Source organism: Myxine glutinosa, chromosome 7 (assembly GCF_964187855.1).
Source record: "Myxine glutinosa chromosome 7, kmMyxGlut1.1, whole genome shotgun sequence".
NCBI lineage: Eukaryota > Metazoa > Chordata > Myxini > Myxiniformes > Myxinidae > Myxine > Myxine glutinosa.
This window is the reverse complement of record NC_136267.1, coordinates 190388099-190401439: the sequence shown is the minus strand read 5'-3', so window position 1 is coordinate 190401439 and position 13341 is coordinate 190388099. Positions and strand designations below refer to the sequence as shown.

The window sequence follows — 13341 nt, the reverse complement described above, 5'->3', positions numbered from 1 at the left end:
CTGATCATGTGCTTGTCAAAGTGGACATCTCTCTGGCCATTCTCAGAGAGCCTCCTCAGCGTCGACGAGTCTGGCATTTCACTCAGGCCGACTGGGACGGTCTTCAAGCAGCCATCAATCGTCTGGATTGGTCTCCCATCTCCACTGCCTCTGACATCAATTCTTCCTGGGAATTCTTCCAAAGCAAACTGATCTATCTCATGCACAGATTTATCCCATCTCGCCTTCAGTTGTCTTACCCTTCCTCCCGTCCATGGTACACTGAATCTTGTGGTGAGGCAGTTGCCCTGAAACAACTTGCCTTTGCCTCTTGGAAGGCTAATCCAACTGAAGGAAATCTCAGTTCCTTCCACCAAGCTCGGAACAAGTGTGTGTCTACCCTCAGGAGTGCCAGGAAGCACTATCTCTCCTCACTCAAGAATGAACTCTCAAACCTGTCTCCTTCCTCCAAATCCTGGTGGCGTCTGGTCAAATCCGTTTCTGGTGTTTGTTCCCCCTCCATCCCCTCCCTTACCTCAAATGGCCACACAGTTGACATCGCACGTGACAAAGCCGAATGCCTCAACTCTGTGTTTGCCTCAAAATCCTTAGTCCCAAACCCATCTCTCTCTGTTCCCACCTTTCCCAGTCGAACCAAACTGCTCCTGGACTCTGTGACCTTCTCTCCTGACAAGGTGGAGGAGTTTTTGTCAAACCTCGACTCTGATTCTGCAACTGGACCAGATGGCATCAGCCCACGGGTCCTAAAATCCTGCTCTGCCGCTCTATCTCACCCTCTCTCTGTTCTTTTCACCCTATCTTTTGCTCAAGGTCATCTGCCAGCATCCTGGAAATCAGCAAACATTACCGCTTTACACAAAAAAGGTGCAAAAACAGATCCTTGCAACTACAGACCAATCAGCCTGCTCCCAATTTTCAGCAAAGTCATGGAATCCATCATTGCTTCGGATATGAAATCTTTCCTCTTCTCCAATGGCTTGATCTCTGATCATCAATTTGGTTTCAGACCAGGTCACTCTACTCTGGACATGCTGCTTCTGCTGTCTCAACAATGGATGGAGGTCCTCAATGCCAAACAGGAAATCAGAGCTGTCTCCCTTGACATATCACGTGCCTTCGATACGGTCTGGCACCCAGCTCTGCTCACCAAACTCTCCTCCTATGGTATCCATGGAAATCTCCATGCATGGCTTGCGGACTTCCTCTCTGGTCGTAGTCAACGTGTGGCCCTGAATGGATTTCTCTCATCTCCCCTTCCCGTTCAGGCTGGAGTTCCCCAAGGCAGTGTGCTGGGCCCTGTGCTTTTTCTGGTCTTTATCAATGATCTCTCCGACTCTCTGGAAAATCCTCTGTATCTCTTTGCTGATGACTCCACTCTCTGCCGCTCCATTCCTCTTCCCTCAGATCGGCAGTCTGCAGCCTCCTCACTCTCTGAAGACCTGGACAAAATCACAGACTGGTCAAACATGTGGAACATGTCTTTCAATCCTGACAAATCTCACACTCTTACTATGTCTCTCCGAAAAGATCGACTGGACAACCCTCCCATCTACTTTCTCAACAATCCTCTCCAAGAAGTTCTGTCGCTCAAGCTTTTGGGTCTCACCATCTGCCATGATCTTTCTTGGGAAAACCACATTTCCAAGCTGGCCTCCAAAGCCAGTCGCCGACTGGGCATCCTCCGTCGTGCGAAGTCCTTCCTAGGCACACCTGAGCTCCTCACCACATACAAGGCTTTCATCCGCAGCTCAATGGAATACTGTTCTCCCCTATGGGCTGGTGCTCCTGCCTCACACCTGGCTCGGCTTCACGCTGTTGAATCCAAAGCTTTCAGAATCATTGGAATCTCCCGCGATGAAGCTATCTCTGAGGGCCTTTCACTCACTCACCGCAGGCAGGTAGGTGGTCTTTCTGTCTTCTACCGACTCCTCTCCGGCCTTGCTCCCCCAGCTCTCTCTGTGCTCTGTCCCCCAAATATTCCTACAGGTCGCACAAGATCTGCCAGCCACCCTCTGATGGTTAAACTGCCGAAATCTCGGCTCTCTGCTCACCTTCACTCTTTCATTCCTCTTTTCTCCCGCCTCTGTAACAAACTCCCACACTCACTTCAATCACACTCCTCCCTCCAGGTCTTCAAAACAGCTGTTCACCACCATCTCTTATCTTCCCCCATCCAAAACCTTGATCTTTTCTACCCCCACTAATTCACCCCAGATCCACCTTGTTTGAAATTCCAACTTCTTTCCTGGAAGTCTTGGCATTGTCCATATGTTTTATACCTCTCCCACCCCCCCCCCCCCCTTCCCATGCCTCCCTCCCAAAGCCCTCTCCCTCCCAAAGCCCTCTCCCTCCCACAGTTCTCTCGATGTGTCCATGTCTCTCGGTCCCTGCTCTCAAATGTTGCGTTTGTGTCCTTCCCCCTCTCTCCCCATCTTGTCTACCGCTCCCGATGTTATTTGTTTTGTGTGTCTGTTTGTCTTTCTGTGTGATTAATGTTCGCTCTTTCACGAGCCTCGATCTTGTATACAAAAATAATAATAATAATAATAATAATAATAATCCACAATGTTGAATCCATGTTCAATGGTAATGTTATATAGCTAGATGTTCATAAGTCCATTAATCCACAATGTTGAATCCATCTTCAATGGTAATGTTAAATAGCTAGATGTTCATAAGTCCATTAATCCACAATGTTGAATCCATGTTCAATGGTAATGTTATATGGCTAGATGTTCATAAGTCCATTAATCCACAATGTTGAATCCATGTTCAATGAAAATGTTATACAGCTAGATGTTCATAAGTCCATTAATCCACAATCTTCAATCCATGTTCAATGAAAATGTTATACAGCTCGATGTTCATAAGTCCATTAATCCATAATCTTGAATCCATCTAAAATGAAAATGTTATATAGCTAGATGTTCATAAGTCCATTAATCCATAATCTTGAATCCATCTAAAATGAAAATGTTATATAGCTAGATGTTCATAAGTCCATTAATCCATAATCTTGAATCCATCTTCAATGAAAATGTTATATAGCTAGATGTTCATAAGTCCATTAATCCACAATCTTGAATCCATCTTCAATGAAAATGTTATATAGCTAGATGTTCATAAGTCCATTAATCCAAAATCTTGAATCCATCTAAAATGAAAATGTTATGTAGCTAGATGTTCATAAGTCCATTAATCCATAATCTTGAATCCATCTTCAATGAAAATGTTATATACCTAGATGTTCATAAGTCCATTAATCCATAATCTTGAATCCATCTTCAATGAAAATGTTATATAGCTAGATGTTCATAAGTCCATTAATCCAAAATCTTGAATCCATCTAAAATGAAAATGTTATATAGCTAGATGTTCATAAGTCAATTAATCCACAATGTTGAATCCATCTTCAATGAAAATGTTATATAGCTAGATGTTCATAAGTCCATTAATCCATAATCTTGAATCCATCTAAAATGAAAATGTTATATGGCTGGATGTTCATAAGTCCATTAATCCACAATCCTGAATCCATCTTCAATGGTAATGTTATATAGCTAGATGTTCATAAGTCCATTCATCCACAATCTTTGAATCCATCTTCAATGAAAATGTTATATAGCTAGATGTTCATAAGTCCATTAATCCAAAATCTTGAATCCATCTAAAATGAAAATGTTATATGGCTAGATGTTCATAAGTCCATTAATCCACAATGTTGAATCCATCTTCAATGAAAATGTGATATGGCTGGATGTTCATAAGTCCATTAATCCACAATTTTGAATCCATCTTCAATGAAAATGTTATATAGCTAGATGTTCATAAGTCCATTAATCCACAATCTTGAATCCATCTTCAATGAAAATGTTATATAGCTAGATGTTCATAAGTCCATTAATCCACAATCTTCAATGGTAATGTTATATAGCTAGATGTTCATAAGTCCATTAATCCACAATCTTGAATCCATCTTCAATGAAAATGTTATATAGCTAGATGTTCATAAGTCCATTAATCCACAATCTTTGAATCCATCTGCAATGAAAATGTTATATAGCTAGATGTTCATAAGTCCATTAATCCACAATCTTGAATCCATCTTCAATGGTAATGTTATATAGCTAGATGTTCATAAGTCCATTAATCCACAATCTTGAATCCATCTTCAATGAAAATGTTATATAGCTCGATGTTCATAAGTCCATTAATCCACAATCTTGAATCCATCTTCAATGAAAATGTTATATAGCTAGATGTTCATAAGTCCATTAATCCACAATCTTTGAATCCATCTTCAATGAAAATATTATATAGCTAGATGTCAATAAGTCCATTAATCCACAATCTTGAATCCATCTTCAATGGTAATATTATATAGCTAGATGTCAATAAGTCCATTAATCCACAATCTTGAATCCATCTTCAATGAAAATGTTATATAGCAAGATGTTCATAAGTCCATTAATCCACAATCTTTGAATCCATCTTCAATGGTAATGTTATATAGCTAGATGTTTATAAGTCCATTAATCCACAATCTTGAATCCATCTTCAATGAAAATGTTATATAGCTAGATGTTCATAAGTCCATTAATCCACAATCTTTGAATCCATCTTCAATGAAAATATTATATAGCTAGATGTTTATAAGTCCATTAATCCACAATCTTTGAATCCATCTTCAATGGTAATGTTATATAGCTAGATGTTCATAAGTCCATTAATCCACAATCTTTGAATCCATCTTCAATGGTAATGTTATATAGCTAGATGTTTATAAGTCCATTAATCCACAATCTTGAATCCATCTTCAATGAAAATGTTATATAGCTAGATGTTCATAAGTCCATTAATCCAAAATCTTGAATCCATCTAAAATGAAAATGTTATATGGCTAGATGTTCATAAGTCCATTAATCCACAATCTTGAATCCATCTTCAATGAAAATGTTATATAGCTAGATGTTCATAAGTCCATTAATCCACAATCTTCAATCCATCTTCAATGGTAATGTTATATAGCTAGATGTTCATAAGTCCATTAATCCACAATCTTGAATCCATCTTCAATGAAAATGTTATATAGCTAGATGTTCATAAGTCCATTAATCCACAATCTTCAATCCATGTTCAATGATAATGTTATATAGCTAGATGTTCATAAGTCCATTAATCCACAATCTTGAATCCATCTTCAATGAAAATGATATATGTAGCTAGATGTTCATAAGTCCATTAATCCACAATCTTGAATCCATCTTCAATGAAAATGATATATGTAGCTAGATGTTCATAAGTCCATCAGTCCACAATCTTGAATTTTTTTTTTTTTTAGGGTTAGGGTTAGGGTTAGGCTTAGGGTTAGATTGAAGATAAGGAGGGGATGGAGGGGGAACAAACACCAGAAATTGATTTGACCAGACGCCACCAGGATTTGGAGGAGGGAGACAGGTTTGAGAGTTCAGTCTTGAGCGTAGAGATAGTGCCTCCTGGCACTCCTGAGGGTAGACACACACTTGTTCTGAGCTTGGTGGAAGGAACTGAGATTGCCCTCAGTTGGATTAGCCTTCCAAGAGGCAAAGGCAAGTTGTTTCAGGGCAACTGCCTCACCACAAGATTCAGTGTACCATGGACGGGAGGAAGGGTAAGACAACTGAAGACAAGATGGGATAAATCTGTGCACAAGAGAGAGCAGCTTACTTTGGAAGAATTCTCAGGAAGAGTTGATGTCAGAGGCAGTAGAGATGGAAGAACAGTCCAGATGGTTGATGGCTGCTTGAAGACCGTGCCAGTCGGCCTGAGTGAAATGCCAGACTCGTTGATGCTGAGGAGGCTCTCTGAGAATGGCCAGAGAGATGTCCACTTTAACAAGCACATGGTCAGATGAACCGATTGGAGCAGAAGAAGAGCAGCAGACATTAGCAGGGAAGTTAGTCATAACCAAGTCTAGAAGAAAAGATGCTCCGTTGACTGAGATCCGGGTCAGGAAATTGACAGATTGTGTCAGTCCCAAAGAGTCGAAGAAGTCCTTTGCTGAGGTGCCATGACTGGTGAGAGAGGAACCCACACCCAGCCAGCTGGTATGATGACAGTTGAAATCACCACATATGAGAAAGAGAGAGCTGGGATGAGTGGATAGAAGTTGGTCCATGTTGTCAGCCAGCGAAATGTAAATGGAGTCATCACTGTTTGGGGGACGGTACAGAACACATATGAACAAAAGGTGGGAGTGGAGAGAAAGCCGAAGCCAGAGATACTACTGGGGGTGGGGTGGATAGAGGGCAGTGCAAGGAGAGTGAGGAAGATCGTTTTTTATAAAGATAGCAACCCCACCACCAGGACGAGGCTCAGGTCTATCATACCGGAGGAGGGAGTAACCAGGAAGCTACATTAAGGAATCAGAGACATCATGAAGGTGGAAAGTTTCTGTTGAGCAGATTATGTCTGGATTGTCAGAAGCAACCTGAATGGAGAGATCAATCAGGTTTGAGCGAAGGCCCCGGATGTTTGAGGTCCATGCCATTAAGGAAGAGGTAGTGGGAGCATCGGGTGCAGGGCAGGGGAGGGGTAGGGTAAGATATGGGGTGAAAGGGGGAGGTCGGGAGAGCTGTTGATAGTGTGTCAGAGATTGCAGAAGAGTTCGGAGAAGGAAGGATGTGGAGGACAAAAGGATTGATTGTGATGGGATGAGGCACAGTGAGGGGTTGTTTGAAGGGTGGGGGGCAGAGCAAAGTAGACTGTTGGAGGATGTGGAGATGAAGTGGGGAGGAGGCAGCTTTGAGGAGAAGGGGGGAGAATTGGAGAAAGATGGTCGGTGGAGATTTGAAGGGAAGTGGCGAGGAGGGAAGTTTTGAATGGTAGGGGGGAGGGGGAGATTTGAAGTGGAGGGGCAAGGGGGGAGATTTGGAGGGGAGGAGCGAGGGGAGTGAATTGAAAGGGAGGGGTGAGGGGGAGTTTTGAAGGGGAGGGGTGGGGGGGAAGTTTTGAAGGGGTGGGGGGGAAGCTTTGAAGGGGAGGGATGGGGGGGGGGAAGTTTTGAAGGGGAGGGGTGAGGGGGAAGTTTTGAAGGGGAAGGATGAGGGGGGAGATTTGAAGGGGGGGGGGGGTGTTGGGAGATTTGGAGGGGAGGAGGGAGTTTAGGAGGGGAGGTGCTAGGGGGGAGTTTAGGAGGGGAGGGGTGAGGGGGGAGAATTGAAAGGGAGGGGGAGTTTAGGAGGGGTGAGGGGGGAGAATTGAAAGGGAGGGGTGAGGAGGAGTTTAGGAGGGGAGGGGTGAGGGGAGAATTGAAAGGGAGGGGTGAGGGGGAGTTTAGGAGGTGAGGAGGGAGGGGGGAGAATTGAAAGGGAGGGGTGAGGAGGTTTGCACGGTGTCAAGCTGAGCAAGACGCGAGGCAGGGGCTCTTGCGCAGAGGAGAGAGTAGTTCTGCAACAAGCTGTGGATATGAGTTTTCTTTTGCAAAGAACGACTTTACACGATGGAGGATGCATAGTCGGTGGCTGGCTTTGGAAGCCAACTTTGAAATGTGGTTTACTCACAAAATATCAGGGCTGATGGTAAGACCCAGGATTTTGAATGAATGAACTTCCTAAAGATGATTGTAAAGAAAGTAGATAGGAGGGTATCGTTTCGGAGAGAGATAGTGAGAGTGTGAGATTTGTCAGGATTGAAAGACATATTCCAAGTGTTTGACCAGGTTGTGATTTTGCAAGGTTTGAAGAGGATGGAGCCCACCTGTCTGAGGGATGACACGGCACAGGGTGGAGTGATCAGCAAATCGATAAAGAGGATTTTCCACAGAGTCAGAGCGATCATTGAAGATCAGTAATATGACTGCGCCCAGAAAACTGCCTTGGGCCACTCCAGCCTTAACAGAGAGAGAGGAGATTAAAGGATTCCATTGAGTGACACATGTTGGCTCCGAGTCGAGGAAGTCAGTAAGTCATGTGTAGAGTTGGCCTTGGATGCCTTCGGCAGAGAGTTTGCAGAGTAAGGCAGGATACCAGACTCTATCAAAAGCACGAGATATGTCCAGAGAGACGGCCCTGATCTCAGGTCTGACATGAGGGCCTCCATCCATCGTTGGGAGAGTAGAAGCAGCATGTCCAAGGTGGAGTGACCTGGTCTGAAACCAAATTGGTGATGTGAGATGAGGTTAGAGGCAAAGGAAGGATCAACTGTGGTGATGGATTCCATGATCTTGCTGATTATTGGAAGTAAGCTATTAGGTCTGTGGTTAAGGGGATCAGTCTTTGCACCTTTTTACCCTCTATGTTTTCACCCTTGTCTGTGTGTTTGTTTGCCTGTGAGCAGGATATCTCAAAAGGTTGTGGACAGATTCGGCCAAAATTTGGTGGAGAAGTTGGGTTTGTGACAAGGATGAATTGTTTCGATTTTGGTGAAGATTCAGAACCATAACGGGATACTATAATTTTTACAGTGATTATTCACCATTGAGAGATCGGGCCAAAAACAATACACAGTAACATATATCAAGGGGTTATGGAAGCATTCGGACGAAACTTGGTGGACAGGTTGGGTGGGAGCGTGACGAGGAAGAATTGATGCGCTTTTGGTGAAGATCCGAATCCGGATACGAGAATTTTAAAATCACGTCATGCGTTGATTGTGCCGGATTTCTTAGCAGATGGAGGATGACCTCGGGCAAAGATTGGGTGAAAAGGGCAGAGAGAGAAAATGCAAGGGCAGCAGAGTAGGTTTTTAGGACACGTGAGGTGATGCCATCTGTTTCAGTAGCAAAGTCGGAGTCGAGGGTTGAAAGAACCTGAACGAGGGTTGACATGGTTTTGTCAGGAGCGAAAGACACAGAGTCCAGGAGCAGTTAGGCACAAATCACAGGGAAGGATGAGTACCGAGAGTGAGGGGTTAGGGACGCGAGATTTTGAAGCAAACCCAGAATTGAGGCATTCGGCCTTCTCACGAGCGAAGTCAGCTGTGGTGCCATTTGAAGAGAGGAAAGAGATGGAAGGGGAGCGTACTCCAGAGACAGACTTGACAAGGTACTACCAGGTTTTAGCGGAGGGAGCCAAGTTTGAAAGTTCATTCTTGAGGTTGGACAGCTGATGTTTCCTGGCTCTCCTGAGAGTGGACACACACTTGTTCCGAGCTTGGTGGAAGGAACTGAGATTTCCCTCGATCGGATTAGCCTTCCAGGAGGAGAAGGCAGGTCGTTTTCCAGCAACTGCCTCATCACATGATTCATTGTACCACGGGCGGGAAGAACAGTTGGATAATTGAGGACGAGACGGGATGAATCTCCCGTCGCTCACAAAGAAATAGCCTCCTCTGTGCCCAAGATACTTTTATTTCCTTGTAAATGTTTTGGTCAATTTTGAACCACCTCGTGTTGTTCAATCTTTGGGCCATGCAGTATATGACTACAGTCCATTTATCAATACTTCTTATACATGTACTTACATGTTACATGTACTTCTGTACTTACATGTGTGTTATATCTCTCCAAATGTTATCTTGATAAAATTATCCATTGAAGCCGTTTATAAAGTCTTGCAGTTTAATAATGCAGAGCATCACACGTCAAGTTGAGTATTTTGATTGTATTACGAAGTGGCTTGAGTACATGTGATGGTTTTTATTTTTGCTATTTGTTGAGGTAGATTTTCATACCTTGTTCTTCCTCTTTGCCATTATTGGAGTTTCCTGCATCATGCAAGCTCTTTTTGATGAAGGCCTTGTCTTGCAACTCCTTATCCTCCCTTTGTTCCTTTTCCTTGGAAGCCCTTTCTTCATCATCTTGCTTCTTTTGCTCTTTTTCTTCATCATCACGAGCTTCTGCTTCTCTTCTACTTTTCTCCTCGGCCTCTATAAAAAAATTCCAAGTAAAGTTTTAAAATACAAACCGAGTAGTTTGTTAGAGTTCTCCACAAGGATATATATATATATATATATACATACATACATACATACATACATACACACACACATGTATATGCATATATATGGTTACGGAACCGGAGTACGGCACTCCCCTTAGCAAGGGGGGAGGGGGGGGTTAATCCCCTTGTCTTGTTAAGCTGGCCGTCTCCGTTCCTGGAACTATCCCGCTCCTTTGTGGGGTGGGATTGGCCAAGGTGATTGGTCAAGGGATTCCCGGACACCTCCGCCAATCCCTCCACAAAGCAGGTGGATGGCCCCGCTCGAATCTCCGTACTTACTTTTTCCACATGTGAAATTTGCATTTATGTTTATTTAAATTATACAATGGACTACAAAATGTAAATGTTTCATGATATTTGTTATATTATATCACCTTTATCCATCAATATTGTTGAAATGAAGATCAAATAGCTGTATGTTGAAATATGTTGAAAACGTCAAAACTTTACAATGGGTGTACTTACTTTTTCACGTGACTGTATATCTAATATCAGCACTTCACTTCCGGTCCCTCGAGTGAGGAGGCTTGCTTTGATCTCTCCGTGACATCGAAGTTTGAGTATTTTCCCATTCGTGTCTTTGTCAAATTTCCACTGGTTATTTTATTGTGTATGTGTTATTGTGTTTCTAGTAAGTTTTGGTTTTGTAATTATTGCAAACATGTGTGTAATTAGTCGTTTTTTTTCGCACCTTATGTGTGGCCTGGTCCCTCTAGGCTCCCTCCCCCTGTAGGTATTTTGTGAATATAAGTTCTTTCCTTCGCTGTATTTGCTTGTTTCTTTGATTGTCTTTTCTCCCCCTATCTCCCACGAATATCTTGCCCTTTGTCTAACGTTTTAAATATATATAAAAAAAAAAAAAAAACTTTATTATTTGCTTCTCTCCTTGCGGACATGTGCTTGTTCTCTCGCCCCCTTGTCTCGCCTTGTGCCCCGCCCCCTTTCTCTCCTTTTTCTGCCACCTCTCCAGCCTTTCCAACTCTAGTTTCCTCCACACTCGTTCAACCCATTCTCCTTCTTTCTCAAATCCATGTCCTCACTCCAGGGACTTTTACCAGATTGTTTTTCATGGTTTTGTTTAAATATTATTGAAATATGTTTAAACTTTCCCCTTCAGTGGTTTATTACGACACGCTGTTTTTCTTCCTATTGAAAAGGCGTTTTTCAATTTCCTCTACAATTCATTCCACTTAAAAAGAATTCAATCTATGACAGTCCTTCCTTTCTACATTCTCGAAACTCACCTTCATTCCACCCCTCCTCTATCGTTTTTAAACGGATCTCTGACTTGAAAATCACAATAAACCCAGTTTGTAATAAATGTTCGTTTTTCATGAATCATCCATTTTCTAAACTCCCCCCCTCACCCCTCTCCTCCTAAACTCCCCCTCACCCCTCTCCTCCTAAACTCCCCCTCACCCCTCTCCTCCTAAACTCCCCCCTAAACTCTCCCTTTCAATTCTCCCCCCTCTCCCCTCCCCTTAACCCCCCCCCCCCCCCCCCGCAACCCCACCCCCTTCAAATCTCCCCCCTCTACTATATTTTTCCAATTCTCCCCCCTGCCCCTCCCCCCTCCCCCCTCCTCCTCAAAGCTGCCTCCTCCCCACTTCGTCTCCCTTCTATCTCATACCTCCACCTCCTCCAACCTACTTTTCTCAGCCCTCCGTCAGACAACCCCTCACTGTGCCTCATCCCATCACCATCAAACCTTTTGTCCTCCTCATCCTTCCCTTTCTTAAGCCTGGTGTTGGCTTAGTGGTTAGGGTGTTGGCTTGGGAGTTTGAATCCCAGTCGATTGCTGAATTAACGCCAGGGGGGTTGACTCAACCTGTTCATCCTTCCGAGGTCGGCAAATTGAGTACCAGCTTGCTGGGATGAATGATATCCCGGTGTGTACCCCGATTTAGAATAGGTACACCGTATCCCTGTGCATCATAAGAGGCGACTAAGGGTTGGCGTCAGGAAGGGCATCCGGCCATAAAAACATTGCCTCAAGCAGGGAACCATGATTGTCATGGGAACCGCAAGGCCAACCCCCACTCTAGCGGGGAAAATTGCCTTAAAAGGATCATTCATTCATTCATCCTTCCCTTTCTTGTAACTCTTTTGCACTCTCTGACACACGATCAACAGATCTCTCAACCTCCCCCTCTCACGCTTCACCTTACCCTACCCCTCCCCTGTCCTGCCCCGATGCTCCCCCTCCCTCTTCCTTAATGGTATGGACCTCAAACATCCAGGGCCTTCGCTCAAACCTGATTTTATCTCTCCATACAGGTTGCTTCTGACAAACCAGACGTAAATTGCGAAACAGAAACGTTCCTCCTTCAAGATGTCTCTGATTCCTTAATATCTCTTCCTGGTTACTCCCTCCTCCGGTATGATAGACCTGAGCCTCGTCCTGGTGGTGGGGTTGCTATTTTTATCAAAAACTCTCTTCCTCAATCTCCTTGCACTGCCCTCTCTCCACCACACCCCCAGGTGTACCTCTGGCAACGGCTTCCTCTCCGCTCCCACCTTTTGTTCATATGTGTTCTGTACCGTCCTCCAAACAGTGATGACTCCATTTACATGTCGCTGTCTGACAACATGGACCAACTTCTATCCACTCATCCCAACTCCCTTTTCCTCATATGTGGCGACTTCAACTGTCATCATGCCAGCTGGCTGTGTGTGGGTACCTCTTCCACCAGTCAAGGCACCTCAGCAAAGGACTTATGTGACTCACTGGGACTGACACATTCTGTCAATTTCCCGACCCGGATCTTAGACAACAGAGCATCTTCTCTTCTAGGCTTGGTCATGACAAACTTCCCTGCAAATATCTGCTGCTCTTCTTCTGCTCCAATCGGTTCTTCTGATCATTTGCTTGTTAAAATGGAAATCTCTCTGGCCATTCTCAGAGAGCCTCCTCAGCATCGACAAGTCTGGCATTTCACTCAGGCCGACTGGCACGGTCTTCAAGCAGCCATCAATCATCTGGACTGGTCTCCCATCTCTCCTGCCTCTGACATAAACTCATCCGGGGAATTCTTCCAAAGTAAGCTGCTCTCTCTTATGCACAAATTTATCCCATCTCGTCTTCAGTTGTCATACCCTTCCTCCCGTCCATGGCACACTGAATCTTGTGGTGAGGCAGTTGCCCTGAAACAACTTGCCTTTGCCTCTTGGAAGGCTAATCCAACTGAAGGCAATCTCAGTTCCTTCCACCAATCTCGGAACAAGTGTGTGTCTACCCTCATGAGAGCGAGGAAACAATATCTCTCTACTCTCAAGACTGAACTCTCAAACCTGTCTCCTTCCAAATCCTGGTGGTGTCTGGTTAAATCTGTTTCTGGTGTTTGTTCCCTCTCCGTCCCCTCCTTTACCTCAAATGGCTGCACAGTTGACACCGCACGTGACAAAGCCGAATGCCTCAACT

At 44.1% G+C, this 13341-nt stretch overlaps 2 protein-coding genes across 4 annotated transcripts in view; one reads left to right on the top strand and one right to left on the bottom strand.

Moving 5' to 3' along the window:
* The window catches only part of LOC137430930 (dual specificity calcium/calmodulin-dependent 3',5'-cyclic nucleotide phosphodiesterase 1A-like), a 400001-nt gene that overhangs the window by 2305 nt on the left and 384355 nt on the right, over positions 1-13341 (bottom strand). Inside the window, exon 15 of the mRNA XM_078782637.1 lies at positions 9652-9846. Coding sequence (XP_078638763.1) covers positions 9652-9846 — 195 coding nt within the window. The remainder of the gene's footprint in view (positions 1-9651; positions 9847-13341) is intronic.
* LOC137431910 (protein phosphatase 1 regulatory subunit 1A) overlaps positions 1-13341 on the top strand; it is a 99330-nt gene that overhangs the window by 71119 nt on the left and 14870 nt on the right. The window lies entirely within an intron of this gene.